Source organism: Lepidochelys olivacea, assembly GCF_965140295.1.
Source record: "Lepidochelys olivacea isolate rLepOli2 genome assembly, chromosome: 3".
Lineage (NCBI taxonomy): Eukaryota > Metazoa > Chordata > Testudines > Cheloniidae > Lepidochelys > Lepidochelys olivacea.
The window spans coordinates 106,382,322-106,407,866 of NC_140413.1; the positions used below are offsets into that span (position 1 = coordinate 106,382,322).

The 25,545-nt window shown below is 41.9% G+C and overlaps 1 protein-coding gene across 1 annotated transcript in view; it reads left to right on the forward strand.

Moving 5' to 3' along the window:
- ARFGEF3 (ARFGEF family member 3) overlaps positions 1–25,545 on the forward strand; it is a 115,894-nt gene that overhangs the window by 85,065 nt on the left and 5,284 nt on the right. Inside the window, exons 18-32 of the mRNA XM_084624378.1 lie at positions 503–653; positions 1,616–1,930; positions 3,503–3,636; positions 5,545–5,690; positions 7,222–7,401; positions 8,105–8,249; positions 9,571–9,693; positions 12,082–12,179; positions 14,960–15,104; positions 15,806–15,934; positions 17,078–17,254; positions 17,712–17,826; positions 18,646–18,748; positions 19,508–19,639; positions 20,613–20,743. Of these exons, the coding sequence (XP_084480504.1) occupies positions 503–653; positions 1,616–1,930; positions 3,503–3,636; positions 5,545–5,690; positions 7,222–7,401; positions 8,105–8,249; positions 9,571–9,693; positions 12,082–12,179; positions 14,960–15,104; positions 15,806–15,934; positions 17,078–17,254; positions 17,712–17,826; positions 18,646–18,748; positions 19,508–19,639; positions 20,613–20,743 (2,224 nt within the window). The remainder of the gene's footprint in view (positions 1–502; positions 654–1,615; positions 1,931–3,502; positions 3,637–5,544; positions 5,691–7,221; positions 7,402–8,104; positions 8,250–9,570; positions 9,694–12,081; positions 12,180–14,959; positions 15,105–15,805; positions 15,935–17,077; positions 17,255–17,711; positions 17,827–18,645; positions 18,749–19,507; positions 19,640–20,612; positions 20,744–25,545) is intronic.

A 25,545-nucleotide genomic window follows, 5' to 3' on the forward strand; every position in this document is an offset into this window, starting at 1 on the left:
CTTTTTTGATAAAAAAAAAAAAAAAATCAGGTTTTCGATTTGGGTCTCTCTGTTATCAAGTGACCAGGGAGTCCACCCTGGACCTCAGAGACCTTCCTGTCATGGAACTTGTCAAATGTAATACATCTCCATGAAGTATCTCCGCTTCAGTGAAAAGACATTGTCAAAAATGATTCCAACCAGCTGTAGAAGGAAGCTTGCACTGGGTCTTGCAATGCTGCGGCTGTTGTGAATAACAAGAAGATGTGAATCTGTAACGGAGTCAGTTTAGCACCTTCCATGAGCAGTACATTCTCTCACATACACACAAATAAAAAGGGATTTTTTTAAGTACATCTGAAAAAGGTGTTTGCTTTTATGTTTTGTCTAAAATGCCATCTTAATATAGATCTCTTTCATATTGTAGTCCTCTCCATCCCCACCATCTGTGAGAACAAATGTTTGTTTGTTTCTTAAGTGATGGATGTTCTTAAATAATGTTCTGTTCTTGTTAACGGGACAGTGAAACAGAAAGTGGAGCAGAAGCTGGAACAGATTGGGAAAGTGCAGGGAGTCTGCCTGCACCCTGCTCATGTTTTGTGCATGGATGCCATCCTCAATGTGGGCCTGGAAATGGGAAGCCACAATCAAGACTGTTGGCCGCATGTGTTCAGGTACAGGAATCTACTGGCTTTAGGTCAGAAAATGTATTTTAACAGAATACAACTCTCGCTACCTAGAGCAAGAGAGAAATAAATCTGTATGCATTCACCCTATCATTCTGGAGGGTGCTCCAGTGCCACGCACACAAATAGAGTGGACCTAGGAGACTGAGTGCAATTCAGTGGGTGAAAGGAGAATGAGGAGGAGACTTTTAAAAGGACCTAAGGATAATCTTAGATACACCCATTTGAGTACTTTCCAGTCCTTAATATATTGATCCTCACAGCACTGCTGTGAACCAAGGCAGTGCTATTATCCCCCATAGTACTGATAGCTCCCCTGTGCCTCAGTTTTCTAAGGCCTAGATCCTCAAAGGGTATTGAGGCATCTAACACCCCTTGTGCAAGGACACATAGGAAGCCTGCAGCGAAGCCAGGAACTGAACCCAGGTCTCCAGCGAGTGCCCTATCCACTCGGCTATCCTTCCTTTCTAAGGTCATTGAAAGTCTAGGCCTTTAGGAACAACAAACCCCAGCAGGCACTTCTGGAAGTCTCCCCCTCAGACTGTAAATAAGTGCAATATCCCCTTCAGAGAAATTCCAGGCCAAATGACATGATAGCAGACCTCCACTTGCCTGGCACCAGATAGGCTGGCTCCATAGGCCAGAGTGGCGCCAAAGCAGACGTGACCACCTGTCAGTGGTTTCCATTACCATTTTCTGGTAGTGGGATTCTTTTTGCTTTTGTGCCCCCTTTTATTGCAATTGGCCTACATCACTATGTGTTTTCTAAATGATTAAACTAGCTGCAGAGACAGACACTATTAGAGACCAGTAAAACAAATACATTGGACTTCATTATTCCACAGATGTTTCCAGATTACCTTTAAGGAGCGAGTCCAGTGCAGAACCAAACAGTTCTATCGTGACTGACTCTAGGGATTCACAGTCCATCTTGTTCCATTTGTTCTCAGGGTGTGTGAATACATCAGCACTCTGGAGCACACCCATTTCAGCGATGGCGCATCTCAGCCCCCTCTCACTATAACCCAATCGCAGCAGGCCGCAGGAGGGTTGCAGGCGGATTATCCGTCTGCAGACTCTCCCCAGGAATTGACCCCTGAGCAGGAGACCACCCTAAGCAATAATCCCATCATCCAGCCCATCTCCATCCAGGACCTCATCAAGGAGGGTAGCAAGGGCAGAGCTTTCGACTTTCGCGGCAGCAGCCTGCTAAGTGGGAGCAATGCTGCCAAGGCTGTCCTTATCCTCTCCACGCAGGCTGACAGGTATGGATGGCAATGTCTGAAACCTGATTTTGGCTTCTCGAAACCTCTCCTGAGCCTTCCTATAAAGTAAAGGAAACAGGCTACCAGTTCTGGACTTTACAAATGTTTATGCCATTTGCTCAGCATGCAATGCTATAGTAGAGGTGGGGTTGAGATTTCTATTAGCACATCTTATTTTCACATACTGGTAACATGCTAAAAAAATAAACATCTCCTTTTTGCTAAAATTTTCTATGCTTAGGCTCCATCCCCAAGAGGAATGTATTTGTAAATTATGAGGGAAAAAATAGTTAATGCCTAAGTCGTGTATTTCGTATGCTGCATCATTTTTTATTAAATTCAGAATTGCAACACTGTGCACAGGACACAGAATAATACAAATGCTTAATAGCACTCTTAGTTACATAGGTGTGATTTTGTAATGCAGCTTCACCGTGGACCTCAATAGGCACCTGATTCTGTCCTGTTCAAGTGAAGGAGAGATTTTCTGTTGACTGAATGAGAGCAAGATTAAGCCCTGGCTGTCTTGGTTTTTGACTCGGCTGTTATGGAATTTCACTGTGATATCAGTCAAGATAGTGTTGTGATCTCCTTTTTTTAAAATACATAATAAATAAAGACTTTAAAAACCCAATTTTACATTAATGTAAAGTTCAGTTTACAGCTTTAAGCTAAAAGAAAAGGAGTACTAGTGGCACCTTAGAGACTAACCAATTTATTTGACGGGTTTCAGAGTAGCAGCCATGTTAGTCTGTACTTGCAAAAAGAAAAGGAGTACTTGTGGCACCTTAGAGACTAACTACAGCTCACTTCATCGGATGCATGAAAGTGGAAGTGAGCTGTAGCTCACGAAAGCTTATGCTCAAATAAATTGGTTAGTCTCTAAGGTGCCGCAAGTACTCCTTTTCTTTTTGCAATTTATTTGAGTATAAGCTTTCGTGAGCTACAGCTCACTTCATCGGTTGCTTTTTTGTTTTAAACTACAATCCTAATTCAGAAAAGCAGCAGCTCAGTGGGGAGCGTTGGATGCGCAGTCTTGCTGAAAATCACACCGCTTGGCTGGGTGCTGAACTTTAGGCTCCTGTGTCTGAAAATTCAGGCCTACATTTCTCAGTGAGATTAATTCACTTACGTTACATATATCTGGGGCTTGCTCCTCAGATGGTGCAAATTGGTGTAACTGTGAAGATAATGAAGCTGTGTCAATTCACCTCCGCTGAAGAGCTGACCCATGTCATGTTTTGGATTGTTCGCTATTAGACAGATTGTGGCATTAAACCACTAGATGTATTTTGAGGTGGGATTAAGAATGGTCTGTGGCACAGCTAGAGCCCCAGAATGAGTTCTGGTTCATTTTGGAACCCCCTGCTCTTCCTCCCACCAAAAATAATAAAGCTGGTGGATCAAAGTGGACTCAGTAACACTATATAAACTAATAAACTCTCAGTAAATTAATCTGCTGCTAACACTGGCAGGCAGTGGCTGCATGTAGGTGAGGTTCTTCAATGCACATAGAAACTTTAACCTCCATGGCTCATTTTCAAGTTATATTCTCTGCACTGTTGCTTACAGGCTATTTGAAGATGCTGCTCACAAGCTAAACCTGATGGCTCTGGGTGGCTTCCTATACCAACTCAAAAAAGCTTCTCAGTCCCAGCTCTTCTACTCAGTCACAGATACAGTTGATTACTCCTTAGCAATGCCAGGTAAATCTACTAAAGGCCTCGTAAAGATTCAGGTGTTTCTTGTATATTTTCTGCATTTCTTACATGTTTTACTTTGTATTCATTTTGCTACAATATACCCAGGACAGATAGCTGAAAGGCAACAATAAAATACAGAGTTCAGTGTAAAATCCCTCAGTAGGGGAATTGCAAAGCATTTTAAAAAGATAGCTACAGTCCCTGCCCAAGAAAGCTTTCAACTTCTGTGATATAGCACCTAGCACAACAGGGCACTAATCCTGACTCAGATATCTGGGTGCTACTATAATATAAACAATAACAACAATCCATTTTAAATGTCCTTTTAAGGTTCCAAATTAATAACATCTATGGGCTAAATTCAGAGATGACCTAGATGGCGGGTGAAGGTTACATGTCATTAAGTGGGTATACATGGCAATAAGCCATGAGTGGGTTGTAGACAGAGCACCCAACAGGAGCTCTCAAGATAAAGCGGGGGTGGGGGATGGTATGTTCTCCAGGTTTCTCCCTCTCAGTGTGGAAACCACCCCTCTGTAGCACAAGGGCTGTGCAATGCTTAAGTCTCCCGTAGGTCTTCAGACTGGGCATAAGGACCTGATCAAAAAGAAAATTTTCCATTGACTCAAAGAACTTTGGACCAAGATCTAAGTGAGACTTGAGTGGAGCACAGGATTAGTACTATCCCTCTGCAAAGGGGTGAGTTTCACCCTGAGTGAATTCAGATTGTTTTTTGTGCTACTTTGCATTGTTCCAGAATGACACTCAATTTGTTATTTTCTGCTCATATGTCTTCTCTCTCCAGGACTCAACAGCATGCATTACTTTATTATTAATAAATGGTCTCCCTCTGTGTTCTCTACACAGTGTTCCATCAACAAATGTTAGCAGTAGTAATAATTCCATTTTAAAGATTCATGCCATTAATAATTAGCCTAGTGCACACTGCTGCTTAAATATTTGTTTTCAGTGTCAAAAAGAGGTCAGCTGTCTAATTATGTTCTCCATTAGAGATAAAAGCAGGGTAATCCTTTTGAGCCAGTCAGTGATGTGAATTTCCCAACATTTTGAGAGTAGTGGGAGATGAAATTCTTTTGTATTAGGATGGTTTTCAAAGTGTTGGGGAATTAAGAATTTGTACTGTCTGTTGGGAGATGCAGAGTATGTTTTTGAGTTCTCTTTGTCCTGTGTTCTTCAGCTCAGGTAAGATAATTTACAACCTTCCACTACTAAGAAAATAAAGAAACTGCAGTTAATTCTCTTCCCTGTAAATCGCGGGCTAAGACTAAGAGCCGTCTTAGTCTGTATCCGCAAAAAGAAAAGGAGGATGCTCCAATGAAGTGAGCTGTAGCTCACAAAAGCTTAGGCTCAAATAAATTTGTTAGTCTCTAAGGTGCCACAAGTCCTCCTTTTCTTTTTCCCTGTAAATGTTACCAAAGGCTTCTAAAGCCAACTCGTTGTACTCAGGATGAATCATAAACCACTTTCCCACCTAGACTGCATATTCACCAGTACTGAACATTATTATTTATTGTTATCATTGATTTATTATTTTATACTTTCCCGAAGTGTTTACACTTTAAAAATGCATTTGAAAAAATCCACAATATTTGAAGCCAGTGAGACATGTCTAAGATGCATAGCTATGTAAGCTGTTCCTACAGCGTAGGTCTTTTTCTCAGTCTGTTCCTGTGCTTTTTGCAAGCACAGACTGCTTGCTAAGCCGAATTTCATTCTGGATTGGTCTTGATGTGTATGTAATTAAAATCAAATAATTTGGCCAGATCTGAATTCCAACCCAGACCTGAAGATATGAAATGCTGCAGATACCTAATTTCTGTTAATTGCCCCTCTGGTCATAACCATTAATTTTCACATTTATTTACTTAATGCACCTAATTTTTCCTGTAGGTGAGGTAAAGTCAACCCAGGACAGGAGAAGTGCCCTCCATTTGTTTCGTCTTGGGGATGCCATGCTCAGGATTGTACGGAGTAAATCCCGCCCATTGCTCCACCTCATGCGCTGCTGGAGCCTGGTGGCACCTCATCTTGTAGAGGTGAGAGAGAGAAAGAAGGACCTGTGGCACTCAGAGCTACAAGATACTCTGCACGCACCTTACTTAGAGAGATTCAGAAAAAGTTTGAACCTTTAAATGACTAAAGCAGAATATCTGCAGTTATACTGGTTAGAATAACATTTTAAGAGTTATTAATCTTCTTCATTAGCTAGAGTCAAGAAGAAATACCCTCCTCTTCTAATGGTGCAGTATTGCACAGCTAGAGATAGGTACGTTGTGGGCATTTTCACACCTACCTCTCAAGCGTCTGGTAATTGCTACATTTGGAAACATGATTCCAGAGGCAGACCATTGGTCTATTTCAACATGGCAATTCCTATATTCCTGTGGAAACTAGTTGTGCCTAAAATAATAGAACAGTTTTCAATGTAATGGAGCTGGGTTTCTTGGGTGTATGTCATTCACATGAATAAGTATGTGCACCTGAACTTTGTTTATGTTAATGAACATGTGTCGTCATGCATTCGGGTTTTTAAGGTGCACAGGAAGCACATTTCTCAGGCGTTTAAGATCTACGTTAAAGAAAATATTTGAAGTCAGGTGTCAAGGCCTGTTAAAGTGTCCATAGTGGTATGTTTTGACTGTACAAGTGGTCTAAATTTTCAAAATGACTAGTGACTTTGGATGCCCAACTTCAGATACTTTAAAGGGGCCTAATTTTCAGAAGGTGCTGAGCACTCACCTTCTGATATCTAGGCCCCTTTAAAATGTCTTAATTTGGGCATCCAAAGAGTGAGACTCCCAAAATCACCTGTCGCTTTCAAAATGTTGGGTCAGTATAGTTTTCTGTTGGTGAACTTTGGCATAGGTGAAAGCATAAGGAAGAAGCGGCTGGATGGAGTGAAGGGCCTGAGCTTAGAGATGCCTGGATAGTCCCCAGTATGGAATAATTTTCTGTCCAGATTCACTCCAGCCCTGATTTTGGAATAGTTCTTGCCAAGTGAGCAGTGTACTGTTGACAGCATGCCATTTCTTTTTTAGTGTACTTTATTGCTAGTCATTTTTGTTGTGCTGTCAGTAGCTAGTTCCAAACAGATACCAGGTCCCTTTCCAGAGAGGCTTTTATTCTGGAGTCTAAGAACATACTAAGTAAAGTCCTTACCCGTAAGTGGCCTTTTAAGAAAACATTATATTTATACAATGAGAATGAAGAGAAATCGGATCTCTCACACGTTACCCATTCAAATGAACAGTAATTTGAAAAAGCCAGGATGATTGTAGACGCATTTTTTAACTTTTGAGTTTAGTGCTTTCTTTGAACTCTCAGTAAATCTTCCTGCGTCTCCAGAATACTAAGCATCTCAGATACACAGCTCCTTGTTTTCCATTGGACAGTCACTCTGTTCATTCAAGTAGGACCCTCTGGTCATACTACGCTGGAGCTATTTTTGGAGCGTGGCACTATCAAGTTGCTACTTCTGCCTCCCCCAAAACAATCTAATCGAAAAGCAATTTTTTTTGCTTGGCCAAAATTCTGGTATTTCTTCCTTCATCCCTTCTGTCCCTGTAGGCTGCCTGTCATAAGGAGAGACATGTTTCTCGGAAGGCTGTCTCCTTCATCCATGACATCCTCACCGAGGTGCTGACAGACTGGAATGAGCCCCCTCATTTTCACTTCAGTGAGGCGCTGTTCCGCCCCTTTGAGCGCATCATGCAGCTGGAGCTGTGTGATGAGGATGTCCAGGACCAGGCAAGTCAACCCTGATGATGGTGTCTACACCCTGTGTGCCATACAAACAGTGAGGGCGGTCTCAGGTGTACACCTAGTGGCTAGAGTATCTGCCTACTTTCCTTTAATGGGGTGGTCTCTCTATTCAGGGTTTCAGAAGGGTCCTTTCTCCCTAACTATAGCACCAACACAAACTGTGGTAGACAGGGCACAATTATTTTTGTAATAAGTTCCGCTCTGTAAAAGGAGCCCTGACCATTGTCACCCCAGTGCAGTTCAGTACAGTGGTTTTTCTACACCGTAGTGTGGTGTTGAGCAGTACTATATTTTGCTCTGCTCCTTTGTCAGGACTCACCTCAGGTTGAAATTACTTCTTTTACGAGGTAAGGGATTCCACCTAGTATACACTGCATTAGAGCCACATCTTCAAAGAGGGGTCACATCCAATTGCAGCCAAGCAGCAGTAGGCTTTTGGAATATATACCTGGTGGTTTAGCTGTTCTCTTTCCTTAGAGCAGAAATGTGGTTATTCAACAGAAATCTACCTCCAGTCCTATACATGTTAATGAAAAGTAACTTTCTCTGGAAAAAAACTATAGAAAAATCTACATTTTTCAGTTACTTCTGTAGATGTTTGTATGGTAATTTCTGTTAGTCATTCCTTCCACCTGTTTTGCTGGATGGATTTATGTTTGTAAAGCCCTCTCTGCTTTGCCTACAACAGGTGATCACGTCTATAGGAGAGCTGGTAGAGGTGTGTTCCATTCAGATCCAGTCCGGGTGGAGGCCCTTGTTCAGTGCACTGGAAACAGTACACAGCAGTAGCAAGTCAGAGCTTAAAGAGTACCTTGTTGGAGAGTATTCTATGGGTACGAGTTTTCTCTGTTGCTTGTTTGATGTGTCTGTTTCTTTGTTGCATTATCTCTAGGACATAATAAATAAGTAAATAAAAATACGACCATAATCTACAATAAGGGTCCAAAACAATACACTGCAAAACTCAATGGTGTCATGGGTGAGTTGGGTCCTTACTGTGGAGTAGTGCAGTATCTAGATATTTTTTAGTAAAAAAACAAATGTAAATCTCTGAATACTTTATCCTGTGTTTCCTGCCAGACAATAGCAGACACACAGAGGTGAGAAAGAGAGGACGTTAACAGAGCCGTTCAGCAGTCTGGCCAAGCCATGTTCTGCTGCTGGAACATTAGGTCTATCAGGTTCCTCTGCGGCTGTCCTCCTGGAGGAAAGAAAGATGCTCCTTATGGCCGTCTTTTGTCTTTGCACCCAGGCCAGGCAGCCTACGTTTTGCCCCCAGTGTGAAACAGGAGCTCCTGTAAGAGGAGGACTGTTAGCACTAGAAGTGTAGGGGAGATGGTGAGCAGCTTCATCTCACATAATACTAACACATAACCCCTAAAGTCTAATCTGTAACTGTCTTGGTATATCAGTCCCAGATCTCTCCTGAACACAGCATGTCAATTTTATGGCGCTTATATAGAGAAATATTCATTATTCTGACTTTTGATCAACTTAATAGGTATTTTTAAATGTTTTAAAGTCAAATATAGGCATGTATTATGTGCCTGCTAGAATCTAGTCTTTCAGCTCCATTATGTACATTAGGCAGGCTTTAAAAGGCTTATATTCAACTCAGGATAACAGACCAGTTATGCCTCTGTCAAGTAGTGTCAAGATTGTGAATGTGACAGCCACCATGTCAGCCAGCAACACCAAGAATTGAACCAGGGACCTAAACCGGAGCTAAAAGCATGAAGTGCTACAGCCTGCTCTAGAGACAAGTCTCTATAGCTGGGGCAGATCTGCTCTAGTAATTATTTGGGGGGAAATTTTTGGCCTGTGTTTATACAGGCGGTCACAAAGGTGCCTTCTGGCCTTGGAATCTGTGAAACTGTGACTCACTCCTCTGCTGATCAGGCACAGAGGGGAACCTGAAAAACACTCACCAGTGGGTTGTGTGAGTACCCTCAGGTTGCTAGTCCCTTGGGAGCAAGGAGAAAACGAAAGTAGATGCAGCTTCCAAGGCAGTCACAACATCTGCCTGTCAGAAAGTTGCCTAGCAATCACAGGAGAGGTACAGTACATTCAGCTGAACTAGGGAACCTCAACTTTATAAAAAAAAAAAAATAAAATAAAAAAAATAACTGCCTTCACCTCCTACTGTTTTCACAGGGAAATGCCAGGCTCCAGTTTTTGATGTTTTTGAAGCATTTCTCAACACAGACAACATCCAGGTCTTTGCCAATGCTGCCACTAGTTACATTATGTGCCTTATGAAGTTTGTCAAAGGACTGGGTAAATATGATTTTTCCTTTTCTTTCATTAAGTGCAACCTTTCTGTGGTGGGGGCAAGAGGGGAAGAAGTGAGGTTTCGTTTATTATAAGGTACAAAATATGCTTGGAGAGAGGTTTAGCAGATGGTAAGCAGGGGTGCTGCATAAAAGACACCAAAATAAAAGGATTATTTAAAAACCACTTTTGATGCTGTTGGATTTTAGGGCATGTCACAGCAACAAAGATTCAGCCATCTAATTATTAATTTCTTCTCATTTTCACAATGACCTACTCCCCCTATATAAATACTACAGAATTCTACAGTACAGTAATAGTCCAGAACTCTTCAGTCACGGTATTGTAATATTTGGGGGTGGGGTTGGATTAGTGCAAAGAACACTACAGCATTTTTTCATAAGGGCAGTTTTCCATTCGGTGATCAAAGCCACATTTTTTCCCCAGTCTCCTAGCAGCAGCAGCGTTTGGCACACAAACTGCCAGAACTCTGCTGGACCCTTCAGTAAGAACATGAATATCAGAGGTAATAACAATCTGTCAGCAAGATTAACTTTTCTTTTCTGATAGTGAGGGTAGAGTAAGTGGAGAGAAGATAGGGTATGCCAAGTCAAGGTGATCCTGTACTTTAATTGTAGTGCTTGGAGAAATTTCAGAACAAAGGCGAATTCGGATGGGTTGTTCTGCCCTCTTATTCACATTTCCCTGCTTGCTTTGATCATTTAAAAAACAATTGTCAGAAATTCTAAGGAAGTGTGGAATTGATTCTCCTCCTACTAATGTAAATAGCAAAATGCCAGGGGAAACTGGACGGGGCCGTTCTTTCTTCTTTTATTTAACTCTACCTTTAATTCATAAATGATACAGTAACTTTGTGCCTGACCACACCCACTAAAGTCAATGGGCACAAGATCTGGCCCTTGAGGAGGGAAAGGGACGGTAACTTCAATTATTTGCTACTTTATGAAGAAAATTAAAATGGTATGCGAAGAGCAAACTGGCAAACACTGAACCTGGCTGTCTTCAGAAACAGAAGTTTCTCTTGATGGTTTAAAAAATATGTTTTCCATTTGGTGAGATGGATTTATCAAAGGGAAAAGAAATGGATATTTCTTGTTTGTAAAATTTTAATGGACAAATGGAATTCCTAATCTATGTCTAATTCTGAATTTTAATGAAATGTCTCATATGTAATATTTACCTACAAGTGTTGTTCTAGTTATCTGGAAATACAGACCATCAACAACTGTTACTAGAATTTTGCTGATCTACACTGGGGGAGGAGGGGGGCGAATTGATCTAAGTTACGCAACTTCAGCCACGTGAATAACGTAGCTGAAGTCGACGTACTTAGACCTACTCACCGCGGTGTCTTCGCTGCGGTGAGTCGAATGCTGCCACTCCCCCGTCGACTCTGCCTGCACCTTTCGTGGTGGTGGAGTACAGGAGTCGATGGGAGAGCACTCGGGGGTCGATTTATCACGTCTAGGCTAGACGGGATAAGTCGACCCCCGTTGGATCAATCACTGCCCACCAATCCGGCGGGTAGTATAGACATACCCTCAGTAACCAAGGAAAGGACACTTATGCATTAGGGGTTTGTTCCAAAGCCTACTGAAATCAACAGCTGTCTTCCCACTGAGTTCAGTGAGTTTTGAATAAGGCCCTAGATCTTGCACACCTATAGTACAGTGCTTATGAAGAACCAAATTTTTAACAATAAATTATATATAGATCTGTTCATTTGCTTTAACTATTGGAAAGCATCTGCCACTAGCAATAGGCACTGAAAAGTTTTAAATAAAATTTATCTAAAATTCCTTGAACAAAAAACAAATTTCTCCCATTATTTCATTAACAAATCCATCTCCAGAGTAACTGCTAAGTTACCTACATGAATCAAAGATTTGTCACCTCCTTCTTAAACACTGTGGTCACACTTTATATTAAAGGTACATGTATAAATCGTTAATGAATGAGAAATAGATATGATGTGTGTAGTATGTGTTATAGATGGTTATAAGCATGTCAGTTGAAGATGTTACAGATGAATATAAACTCTGGTTATAATATAAGTAACCTATTGAATCTATAACCATCTGTAATAAAATTAATTATCCATTTATTAAAGCATTTATCAAATATTAGCACTTTTTTACAAAGTATTTGTAAATCTACTCTTAATCTAAAGTGTGACCACCATTATTATGTTGTTCGATGGGAGAAGTCTCCACAAACTCTTGGAACTGAGGTCTAAGTCTGCATTTATGGAAAGTGTGGTCAATAGCACATAATAGCCAGATTGAATGAGAAATGTGCGTTGCATAACTTTTAATGCTGTGCTTACATTTCTTTTTTTCCCCCTTCTCCTTCACCCTGGCCTCCCACCCCTAGGAGAAGTAGATTGTAAGGAGATTGGTGATTGTGTGTCAGGATCTATGTCTACAGACTTGTGCCTTCCCGCTCTTGATTACCTCAGGAGGTGTTCTCAGGTATGCCGACAGAGAGGTACAGACCTGAACCAGAAAACCACTTCTAGGTTTCTTGACTCACAGCAATCATTGGAAATGTTCGCATGCACATAATAGAATATTTTATGTATACAACCTTTGTGGCAAGCTTAGTGGTAATATCCTGCACTGCCGTACAGGAGGTCAAGGGTCAGTTCTTTATTGGAGTTTCTTACTCTCTTAGCCAGCTGAAGGGGGCAAAACTCAAGATATGGTAGACAGTCCTGAGGAGAGAGAAATGGATTGTATGCTCTGAATGAGCAACATACGGTACTAGCAAGATCAAAGGTGCATCTAGTCTTACTCCAACAACACTGGGACTTTGGGGAGAGAAAAAAATAGTGAGAATCCTCAGATCTCTCGAAGTGTGATGGACTCCACCTGTTGAAATAGGTCAGCAGCCTGGTTATACTATAATAATATATGTAAAGGCAAAGGCAGAATTCTAAAAAGTCAGAATGCCAGCATATTTCGTATGCAGTGTTGTTGTAGCTGTGCCGGTCCCAGGATATTAGAGAGACAAGGTGGGTGAGGGAATATCTTTTATTGGACCAACTTCTGTTGGTGACAGAGACAAGCTTTTGAGCTATGCAGAACTCTTTGTCAGGCCTGGGGAAGGCTCTCAGAGTGTCACAGCTAAATACAAGGTCAAACAGGTAGTTTAGCATAAGGAGTTAGCGCATATTCTAAGGGACCATTCAAGGTGAAGTGGCCCATTAATACCTTGTAGCCATAGGACGAAAAGGAGGGTTAGTGGATTACAGATGGTTGTAATGAGCCATACATCCAGTGTCTTTATTAAGACCATGATTTTTAGTGTCTAGCAAAGTTATATGTATTTTGTATGAACCCAGTGCTCACAGTATAGGTTTCTGTTCAGGGCTGCTTGGACATTTTTTGTCTGCACTTTGATATTATTTTAATTTATTTGTACCACAGTAACACCTGAGGGTCTTAATCATGTATTGGGGCCCCATTGTGCTAGCTGCTGTACAAATGCATAACAGAGAGAGTGTCCTTGCCCCAAAGCAATTACAATCCAAGTATAACATGAGAGGCAACAGGTAGATGCAACAGACAGACTGCAAAAGGGGAATGGGCACAACGAAATAATGAGACCATACTGGTCAGCAAGATAAGCATCAGTTGCAGCAAATCATAATTAGTAGTTGTTAGTGTTAAGCATTTGGTGAATGGCAAAATCTGCTACACATCACATTACCCTTTTCCCCCCACCACAACCACAGAGAAAGAGAACCACCCTATCTGTCTCTCTGATATAAATTTTAATTAATATTACCAAAGAAAAAAGAGTAAAAAATACAATAGGTACATTGCAAATACCTCTATTATATTCAAAAATGCCTAAGAAGCAAAGTACAGGACTCCTCTCTGTTCACAAATTGAAATTTAGGTCCCAATTCTACCATGCTCAAAGCAGTCCTTTACTCTGTAAATAGCCCTACTGAAATCAGAGGGACTGCTTGCAAAGTACCTATTCAGTGTGAGTTACGGGGCAGAATCAGGTCCTTACATTATGGTTTGTTTGGTTTTTTAAAATACCTTGCTGTCTGTTGGGTATCGCAGTCTGAAGATGTTGGAGAACCAGGCCATGGAGGCTGCCTCATAATTTGAGAAACCCTGTTTAGTTTATAGGGATTGGTATGACGCGATACAAATGCAGAGAGTGAAAATGTTCATGGCACTACACTGATGTAGTTTATTTAGCTCTGGACCACTGGCACCAATGTGCGATTGTGAGGGACCATTTTGAATACTACATTGAATTTTAATACATTCCATTCATATGGTTAGCAGCCACTCACTCAAGAACTTCTGAAGTTACTTAGATACCAACGATTTATGGCACCAAAAAATGTGGAATCCCAGTTTTCAAAACATATAAGGCATTAACATTATCTCTGGTGACTGGTGATATAATGCTGCAAAGATCATGTTCATTGCAGTTGGCAAACCAGTATATATTATTTCAGGAGCAATCAACCTTTGCTGGGCTAGTGATCAGAAAGAAAAAAACAATCTCCAAAATAACCTGCAGATAGGTGGATGGCTGGCAGATAAAGATAATATTTAGTATTTATTCAGTTCTTTACATCTTCAAAGTACTCTGTGTACAACTAATCCTCAGAATACTCAGGTATGACCAGTATTATTTGAATTTCGCAGCTCGGGGAACTCACACAGGTTATTTAAATGACTTGTCCAAGGTCACAGAGCAAATTAGCAGTAGAGGGAGGAGCTCTTGACTCCTCGTCTTGTGTTCAGTACCCTAGACCGGTGGTTCTCAAAGCTGGTCCGCTGCTTGTTCAGGGAAAGCCCCTGGCAGGCTGGACCGGTTTGTTTACCTGCCGCATCCATAGGTTCAGCCGATCGTGGCTCCCACTGGCTGTGGTTCGCTGCTCCAGGCCAATGGGGGCTGTGGTAAGCGGTGCGGGCCAAGGGACATGCTGGCCGCCCTTCCTGCAGCCCCCATTGCCCTGGAGCGGTGAACCACAGCCAGTGGGAGCCGCGATCGGCTGAACCTGCGGACGCGGCAGGTAAACAAACTGATCCGGCCGGCCAGGGGCTTTCTCTGAACATGCAGCGGACCGGCTTTAAGAACCACTGTCCTAGACTACGTTGCCACTAGATGGACCGTATCATGCCACTATCCATCCCAAATATTACTGTCACTCTAATACTTATTTTCCCTGTGTGTGGCATGACGGCACTTTCCCACGTTACGTTTTTTCTTTGTTTAGTTGCTAGCCAAAATCTACAAAATGCCCTTGAAGCCAATTTTCCTCAGTGGCCGGCTGGTCAACTTGCCCCAAAGAGTGCAGGAGCCATCAGCCAGCAGTGAGGATGGGACTGAGTGTGTCCTTTCTGACTTTGAGGATGACTCTGGTAGGTGAATTTAAAATCATGGCTATTGCATAATTGTGGTTACACACAGAAGTTAATCAGCTCCACGTGTAATTGTGAATTTGGCCAACTGTTGCAAATGTTCAGAAAAAAAGTGTCCGGAAATATGGTGTTGCCCTGTGTCTGTATTGTTTACATATCCACATATGTTACAAATTAAGCTCTTTCGTGGTGGTTCCTCTCAGTGGGGCGAACACATGCCCAATTTAGCTATATCCTACATGCATACTCAGGTGATTTCACCTCATTTATACTTAGTGATGCACTGCATACGTAAGAGACCCACACTCCTCTGAGATGAGAGGATAAAGTAATAACAATGACAGCCTGATAATCCTAACCGTTCCATCCACTAAATGGGTATGAAGGGAGAAAGAACGCAGAGTAAGGTGGGAGGGGTATAGATGCTCTATAAATGAGACAAGGGAGTGGAGAAGAGAGGAGAGCAGAGATTCAAATGGGCAATGCCCCATCACCACCGTACATACAAACTGTATTGGATGGGAAGGGGATAAAGACTAGGAACCCATTATCTAGCTCACAGGAGATTTTTTCCTTCGTCTCCCTTGCATTTTGAAACCAACCCCAGCCAATGATCAAACCAGTAAATGCATTATAAATAGCTTCTAGTATATTTCCCCACACCTTACTCCTAGCTTCTCATTATGTGTCCGTATTTCTAGGCCTTATCAATGTCTGGATCATTCTGCTGGAAGAATTAACTACCGCCATATCCAACTGTCCCCGCCAGCACCAGCCACCCACCCTGGATTTACTCTTTGAGCTGCTGAGAGATGTTGCCAAAATTCCTGGTAATTTCAACAACTTTATGGAACATTCTGCTACTGAGAAAAATCCTTATTAAGCTAGCAAGGACCGTGAAGATAGTTTGCTTAGCTTCTCTAGAGAGGAGATATTGTCCTTGTGGTGTTCATTAGTAACTTCTTGGCTTGGTTAAAGATCACATTGACTGGCTCCCAAGCGAGCTTCATCAAAAAGATGATAGTCTTTGCATAGGGGAGGAAAGGGATAACTGTGGTAACTGTGTGGTGGTAGCTGTTGGCATGTATTAATTTTTTTATTGGTGCTTTTGTCTAGTGTACACAATTCTCCTTGTTCTTGACACACATCATGATATGCAGGTATTCTTTTCTCCACCCCCTTGAAGGCCAATCTGTGGAGTGATATGACATCACTACATACTGATACATTCCCTGCACATCTGCTATTTTATCCAGAACAAATATTTCCAGCTTTTACCTTCCTCTGTTGTACCTGCTTGAAAAACTTCTCCTGTTTCTTGAAGTGCTGGATTGTTCTCTATATATATTATGAGACACTCTTCATGAAATCCTCCTCGAATGTTCATCCAGCATAAAACTGCACTGCTCAGTTTGCATTCCTATAGTCCGAACCAGAACTGTGCATCAGAAACAAATGCCTTTTCACCGCACCATATATGGTTATAAATGTTTTATATTAAAACCACACAACTAATTGACTTGATGAGTAAAAAAAAACATGTTGTGGGTGTCAAACTCATAGAATTAAGTACTGTCATGCCCAGTATTTATTTTATTAACAGCTGAATATCTTGCCATGCTCTTGGTCACTCCTCCCCAGAAAATAGTTGTTCTGTCATCTCTTACATCTTACAATAAATCTACACTAAATTCAAGAAGACAGTTGGATTCTCCATGTACCCTTCAATTAATGGGTGGTAATTTATACACTTTCAACAGGCAATCCAAGGTGTATGCACTGCTGCAAACTTTACTACTGGCTCTTAGTTAAGACAGCACAAATACTTCAGATATTTTCGAAGTAGTTTTCATTAACATTAGTCAATCCATGATCTCAGTCTGGTAAAGGATCCTGGATTTCTTAGTTTGGGCATGTGTTTCAGTGGGTATTTGCAGCCAGAAATTCTTACCCTGGTTGTGTTTTCCTTCCAGGCCCAGGATTTGGCATTTATGCGGTTGTACATCTTTTACTCCCCACAATGTCCCTCTGGCTCCATCGTAGCCATGGTGACCGTTCTTACTGGGATGCGGCATCTGCTAATTTCAAGCACGCCATTGGCCTTTCCTGTGAACTGGTAGTGGGGCATGTTCAAAGTTTCATACATTCAGGTAAGCCGTGTCCCTTCAACCTCAGGTCTAGTGATTCGCTAACGGTGCCGGGTTTTACTGTGTGGCATGCCTAGAAGATGGCTTGGTTTCAGTTGCTCAAGAACAAGTCAAGATCAGGAAGAATGGGAAAGTCATTTTTACCTTAAAAGAGATTATGTTAAACTTTCCAAAAATATAAAGTGATCGAGTATTACGCTCAAGATCATAATAGACAGGAATAGGAACTAACACAGCACTTCCCCAATATCAGTGGGAAAATTTATATTCCCATATACTTGCCTGAAGAGAACAGCTCTCCTCTTAATTTGCTGTGTTTTGACACCTATAAAACAGCCATTAGTGTTAAAGAGAATCGAGTTTGTAAAACATTCAGATATCAAGAAGAAGAAGGACTGCTGTTTGTCTAGATGATATTGCGAAGGTGGGAATGCTAAAAACAACTTTCTTTTCCCCATAGACATTGGCTACGAGAATATGATTAATACAATGCTAAAAGATCTCTTCAAGTTGTTGGTAGCCTGTGTGGCGGAGCCTACAGAAACAATCTCCAGAGTTGGCTGCTCATGTATCAGGTAATATAGAAGAGCCTTTTTCCCCCCATCAGAGTATTAAAAAGAGGAAGTGATGCAAAGACTCCTGACTAGAGAAGTCTTGGCCAAACAAACTGATCATTTTGACCAGTACCTCCATAGTAATCTATAACCTGCCTCTTGTTCTTTAAAAGCAAAATCTAGAGTTAGAAAAAGCTTCTAAGGGCTGAAATTAAATGTCCATCAATTAGCCAGACTGTTTGCTTGTTATCAAACCAAATTCCCAGTCATGAAGGGGAAGGTAGGAATGTATGGGAATGCCCATGGCCCATCTGTATTGACTCGATGCTGTCAGAGCAGAGGAGAAAGTCCACAATTTTGGGAAATGATATAAACAAACATGCATGTTCCTCCCATGAAAATATCTGCTCTACACGAATATCTACATCACTAGTCAATACACAGCCTGTAGAAAAAATAATCAAACTGCTGTTGGGTGGGATACACAGGTCTCCTGAGTTAAGTATCCCCATCACATTGTGCAAATTATTATTGCAGTCAAACCTAAAATATGGTGCACAGCACTGAACAGACAATAAAGGAAGATGCAGCCCCTGCCCTGGAAAGCTTTGAATCTATATTGATAAAAAGCACTCAAATAGCAGCCAGGAAAGGAATACAATGTCTAGGCAAAATGGTCAGGGTGGTGATTGGCACACATCTTACTAGTTTGATGTTTGTGAAGCAGCTGTCTAGATTTTGCTCTACCCAGTAGCCCAATTTCTACCTTCTTCCTTTATGAGTCAGAAAAAGTTTTGTAGGGCTTGCAGGCTTGATAGCTTCCAGTGTCCTTACTTGCAGGTATGTCCTGGTGACAGCAGGGCCCGTTTTTACTGAAGAAATGTGGAGGCTTGCATGCTGTGCGTTACAGGACGCGTTCTCTGCAACTCTTGAGCCAGTAAAGGTAACACTAACGTCCCAACCAGCCTCAATTCACTGATATTTGCTAGATAAATAGATTCCCTTTTCTGAGAAACTTTTGTGTCTAATTTTACCCAAGCCACAATAAAGACTTTGCCTGAAAATCAAAAACATCAGAAAAGTAATTTCAGATCTGTTATCATATATTTTAGTTATTGTTTTGTTTAATTTTAGTGAAAGGTCTCAGATTAATAACCTGGAAACAGAAGTGTTCTGTTTTTTCCAAAGAACGTGTACATTGGGGCAGTGGCATAGGGCCATGCTTCCTACGACAGTGCTCTAGTATTGCACCAAAGATCAGGGTGGGAAGTGACCAGGCTTCTTCATGATGCCCTGCCAATATGAAATCAGCGGGGTTGAACAGGTGCAAGTGAGAGCAGATGTTATCTGCATGACATGTCTTTATATCCAGTTCTTCAGCTGGCTTTACAAATGCAATGGGAAAACAAATGATTGCCTGAGTGATGCCTTTGCTACAAACTGAGTCCAGACTAAAACACTTGGCTCTTTTGACTCAGTCTGTGATTGTAACCAAAAACCTTGGTAAGTCATCACAGTCCAAGCTGCTTAAAAGGGAATCACAGTGCATTTGTTCAAATAAAATATCCGGAGAGATGCCAGGGCAATTATGGGAGATCACTCAGAATCTGGTCATGCACATGTGCTCATGAGGCTAGAGGGCTCTACAACTGCTTGATTGATGTTTCACACAGTGAAAGACTGACGTTGTGTCTCTCTGTAGAACCTATTGGGCTATTTCCGCAGTGGTTCTGAAAGCTTTAGTGGCGATGCCTGTGAAGTGAAGGTGGCGGCCCCGTCTCTCTCTCCCAGTGCTGAAGCTGAGTACTGGAGAATCCGAGCCATGGCACAACAGGTAATGATCTCATTACAAAGGAAGCCAGAGAACAAACTATATACCAAGAGTTAAATCAACAGGCAGGCTGGGAATTTTCTTTCCAAAAACTCCTGGAAAGGGAAAATTGTACTGTGGTGGGAGTCTTTGCTCAGTACCTTTGTTACTGGAGGTCCGGGGAAGCGTTTCCCTCCGACTATGTGTTTTCTCCCTGTGGAGGGCAGTAGGCTTGTGAAGCTCCATATTAAAATAGCATCTTGCTGGAGTTTACCTTACCTTTCCTTTGCTTGTCACTTAAGGCAGCACCACATCAACTACTTCCCCAAGCAGCCCTTTGTGCAAATCCAGGTAGATGTCCTATTAGACTTAGGAGTAATCATTTTCCCGAAAGAAGTAGTGAATGTCTGTCACTTTGGTTGCATTAAAAATAAATTGGACAAGCCAGGGATGGATTAGATGAATCAACAGGTCACTTCTGTCAATTTCTGTGTGTAATTGATTGTACCTGCTGCTTCTTGGAATGCCCAGTACACCGATAATATGCAGACCTGGATCTGATGGGCAATAACAAAAAGACAACCCAGTGGGTCACAGAGACTGGTGGGTGGCATTGGCAGTGTTTTGTTTTATAATTTTTTTAACACCTGAAGTTCAGAGAATCCCAACTCCCATAACCCCTATCTGGTTGCGCGTGTGCATACAGTGTCTCTTCAGTGACCTCTCCTGAGATAAATTCTGCTCAGTTGTGCTTTAGCCCAACTATCCAGTTACAGTACAAAGCACAACAAGCCACAAGAGTGGAGATTTGGTTGACTTCCCATAGGAAGTCAATGGGAGTTGGGTGCCTTTGAAAATAATCCCCCTCAGAATGCACAGCCTGCACAGGTGGGAGACTTTAGCCATGCAAAGGGGCTGTTCTGTTCCTATATGTATTACCTTTTCCAGTGGTGCAGGTGTTGAGCTGCTTGTTGTGCATAATGTGTGGATTTTTTAGGTTTTCATGTTAGACACCCAGTGCTCACCAAAGACCCCCAACAACAAGGAGGGATTTGAACATGCTCAATCCTGTGTGCTGATCATTGAGCTGCCTGCTGACAAGAAACACAATGGGCACACCCAGAAAAGGTGAGAACCATTCCAAAAGGCCTTCATAGGGCTAAGCCGGAGGCAAAGAATGTTTTTAGCCACGTAGTGAGATGAAAGCAGAAGAGCAAATCTGTCCTCCAGGTTTGCTAAAAATATGAATGATCAATGAATAGAATGGAACTTAGGGAAGAGAAACAACCATTATCAGCACACAGGAGAGACCCATTTGTGAGGAAGTATTGATTGTGCAACCCTCCCACTGGTGAGCACACACTCGTATGAGTAGTCCCATTGAAGTAAATAAGGTTACATGGGTGAGTGCTCACCTATGTCAGGGATCCACAATCAGTTCGATAGCCTCACATGGTGTGTGAAAACTAGACTGGAAAAAGAACTAGCAAATCATTTATAGGGAACTGTGTGTATGTAAGCGAAGGATGGAGTTGGACTCAATAACCTACAGTGCTAGGTCTTTTCCATCTCCAATATTCAGGGCTCATTCTGTTTCCTTTGGTGCAGCTCTCTGGATTTTTCATCAGCCAAAAGCAGAAGTTCCCTTTAACAGTTTTCAAAAAATTTGCAGGCACCAGGGAGACAAATGGAAAAATGGTTATGCTGTTTTGTAAATGACCATAGTATGTAGAAATTAGAACCAGAATTATTAATTTGTACTCCACGAATATGTCAGTAAAACTTTCCATTTTGTTTTTTAACCATAACACCAAAATTATGCAGAGGGAACTTTTGCTTGTTCCTGAATTTTGCTTGTTCCAGCTAAAGGACTGCTTAATAACAAAAAAAGAAATGTAGGACAGTGGGTCTGTGGAGCAATGTAAGCTAACCCTAGGTTAGCAAAAGCATTGTCCAAAACTACCAGGGTCGGGCTCAATACACTGAGCTGAGGAATTTTTTGTGTTTTTGTAGATAAAACTCTTCAAGTATTAAGTCACCCATCACAGATCTTTCAGCATGCAATTGCCTAGCACGTCACATTCTGAGCTCATCACATAACATTTAGGTTGATGCTTTTTGGCACTGCTGAACACTAACGTCAACCCCAATAGCACAAATGGGAGACAGAGTCAGAACTGTGAATCCAGGACCTGTGTTTATATTGTTGGAAATGTATTGCCAACAATGAAACCTTTGGGGATGAAATGTATGTGATAAATGGTCTGTAAGCAGACGTTGTGGCAAGTCCCCCTTTGCTCCTCTTATTCAGAGCTGTAGTCTTGTTGACAGTGAGGGGCAGATCTTCATGGTCCTTCCTTGGCTGAGGAGAAAGAAGGACAATGCAAGAAGCCTCATTTCTTTGCAGTGGTGTGCAAAGGTCTCCCACAGCTGCAATCGCTATGCTACCTCCTCTCGAGGGTGCACAGGGACTGCTTTCTCCTGCTTCCCCTCAAGGAACAGGACTCCAAAAAGGGGTCAGGGAGGGTTGGGATCATGACCTTAACCCTTTCCTTGCCTGGGGGGGGAATAACCAGCTCCATTCTAAAGAATGGGACAGATTGTTCAACATTCTTTTTACCTACTCAGTGTGCATAGAGAGGTCCCAGTGGAGACCGTAGCACTGCCCAGGGCAGTGGCATAAGTGTCAATCTATACTCGAGCATTTATAAGGGAACACAGGCCTTTTGAAAGGATCACTGTACTGACTCCTAGTACTCTGAACCATTCCAGCATCATTAGACTTGTGTAGTGTCTAAACAATAACCAGGAGTTTTGTTTTGTTTTCATAAGTGGGTTTCCACTATTCAGCCGACTCTTCACCAGAATAAGGCTCAACCTTGACTGTGCCATTATTTTCCTTATTATTTTCTACAACAATGCATGTGGTGCCAATCTTGCATGCTAAAAATTGTAACCATTCTGAAGCTTTGTTTTAACCTCCTGGGATTTCTCTTTTCCCATTTGATTTTTGCTTCATTAATGCTACATTGTTCCACAGGAAGCTGGGGTAAGGGAGCATTTTTTTCACCCTACAATATAGTTTCATAATTTGCAATCGCAAACAAAAGATAAAATAATGTTATGCTTAAATGGGATTGGTGTCATGTGCTCTCGCTTATGTGTATGTTGCCAGCACCTTAGTTTGGTGTTTTACCTAGGAAACGACATCCTGGCCAAGCAGTACTGCTATTAAGCTGTAAGGCCCAGATTTTTAAAGGTGTTTTAGGCATTGCAATGCTCAGCATTGCAAAGCCTAACTGATTTATGATCCTAAATCTAATTTTCAAAAGGAATTTAGGCACTTAAAAGTCTAATTGCCTTTGAATGTCAATGGGATTTTGGCTCCTAAGTGCCTATATCCCTTTTGAAAATGAGATTTAGGCTCCTAAATCAGTTTAGGTGTTTAAAAATCTGGGCCTAAGGCTATTAAAGGGTGTGTGGATTTCCCTAATTCTGGTCCTGGGTCTGGCACATGATTAGTCCCTTCAAGACAATGGAAGTACAGTAACTCTTCATTTAAATTAGTCCTGGTTAACATTGTTTCGTTATTAGGTTGCTGATCTATTAGAGAACATACTCGTTTAAAGTCGCGCAACGTTCCATTATAAAGTTATTTGGCTCGCCCCACTCCACCCAACAGCCCGGGCGCTCCTGCCGGGGAGTGGGGTTGGAGCGCGGGGACTTACCCCATTCCTCCTGCCCAGCGCTCCTGCCGAGGAGCAGGGTCAGAGCAGAGGGGCTTGCCCTGCTCCGCCTGCCCGGTGTTCCAACTGGGGAGTGGGTAAGCCCCCAATCCTGCTCCTCGGCAGGAGTGCCGGACAGGCGGAGTGGGGCGAGCCCCCGCGCCCCAACCCTACTACGCCCCGCCTCAACCAGGCTTCACAGTCATCGTTGGTGAGTACAGTATTAGTTTGTTTAAAATTATTTAAAACTTATACTGTATATGTATATAATGTCTTTTGTCTGGCGGAAAAAATTTCCCTGGAACCTAACCCCCCACGTTTACATTAATTCTTATAGGGAAATTGGATTCGCTTAACATCATTTCACTTAAAGTAGCATTTTTCAGGAACATAACTACAACATTAAGCGAGGAGTTACTGTACTCATTTGCTTAAAGCTATGCACATGCTTAAGTACCTTGTTGAATCAGAGCGTCTGTCAGTAATGTTTGTAAAGCAGAAGACTAACTGCTAGAAAAGAGCTCCTGTATAATCATCAGGATTTTGTCGTCATCACAGTCATCATGTAATACGAGACCATTCCAGATTTCACAGAGGTGTTTACTGAGTCACCTGCACTGACCGCAGGTGTCACAGCAAATGCACACGCATGGATAGATTTGCCATGACAGCACTGATTCTACATTGTCTGACCTGTGACCGCTGCACATGAATGCACACAGGAACTGCATCACATCAGAGCTAGCTCCTCTACCAGGGTAACACGTAATTGCACATCCAGCAGCATGCTGTGCAAGCTCTGTGATACTAGCACTCAGTTCCTCCTGTCATGACAGGCAATGCTATCTAGGTATGTTTACCACAGCATCAGTTCCAATTCTGACATTCTAGCAACTGTGACTGTATGCAAAGACTAAAGAGATTAAGAAAATTATCATAAATGAAGATGCTAGTGATTTGTAGGATTAAAAAACAGTGCCTTAAAAATTATCCTAGCCTTTCTTCCTAGCCTGGTCTATGCTGTAGGATTCTAAACATTACTCACTGTTGAATTATCTGCAAAATTTCATCATGTCAGCAAGACGACATTTTAGCATTCCTGGGCTTAATGTGCAGATCATTAATTCAGTGATGTGGTCGCAGGATGTTTCTGATCTCGTTGAGAGGAGCGGGGATATATACACTCAAGTCTGGGAATAATATCCACTAAGAGTGGTGGTATCATTTCCATCCCATATTAGGTGTATATAAATTGAGGAAATCTGTTCTTAACACAGTCAATCTGGATTAAATTAGATTCTTTCCAACAACCGTGTAATATGCTTTAGAACAAGAGTCTGTGCATTCTCTACCATATTCCTTATGCTTGTGTCCTGAAGGTCTGGGAAGAGGTTTCAGAGTAACAGCCGTGTTAGTCTGTATTCGCAAAAAGAAAAGGAGGACTTGTGGCACCTTAGAGACTAACCAATTTATTTGAGCATAAGCTTTCGTGAGCTACAGCTCACTTCATCGGATGCATACTGTGGAAAGTGTAGAAGATCTTTTTATACACACAAAGCATGAAAAAATGGGTGTTTACCACTACAAAAGGTTTTCTCTCCCCCCACCCCACTCTCCTGCTGGTAATAGCTTATCTAAAGTGATCACTCTCCTTACAATGTGTATGATAATCAAGGTGGGCCATTTCCAGCACAAATCCAGAGTTTAACAAGAACGTCGGGGGGGGGGGGGAGGGAGGAAAAAACAAGGGGAAATAGGTTACCTTGCATAATGACTTAGCCACTCCCAGTCTCTATTCAAGCCTAAGTTAATTTTATCCAATTTGCAAATGAATTCCAATTCCACAGTCTCTCGCTGGAGTCTGGTTTTGAAGTTTTTTTGTTGTAATATCACAACTTTCATGTCTGTAATCACGTGACCAGAGAGATTGAAGAGTTCTCCGGCTGGTTTATGAATGTTATAATTCTTGACATCTGATTTGTGTCCATTTATTCTTTTACGTAGAGACTGTCCAGTTTGACCAATGTACATGGCAGAGGGGCATTGCTGGCACATGATGGCATATATCACATTGGTAGATGTGCAGGTGAACGAGCCTCTGATAGTGTGGCTGATGTTATTAGGCCCTATGATGGTGTCCCCTGAATAGATATGTGGGCACAGTTGGCAACGGGCTTTGTTGCAAGGATAGGTTCCTGGATTAGT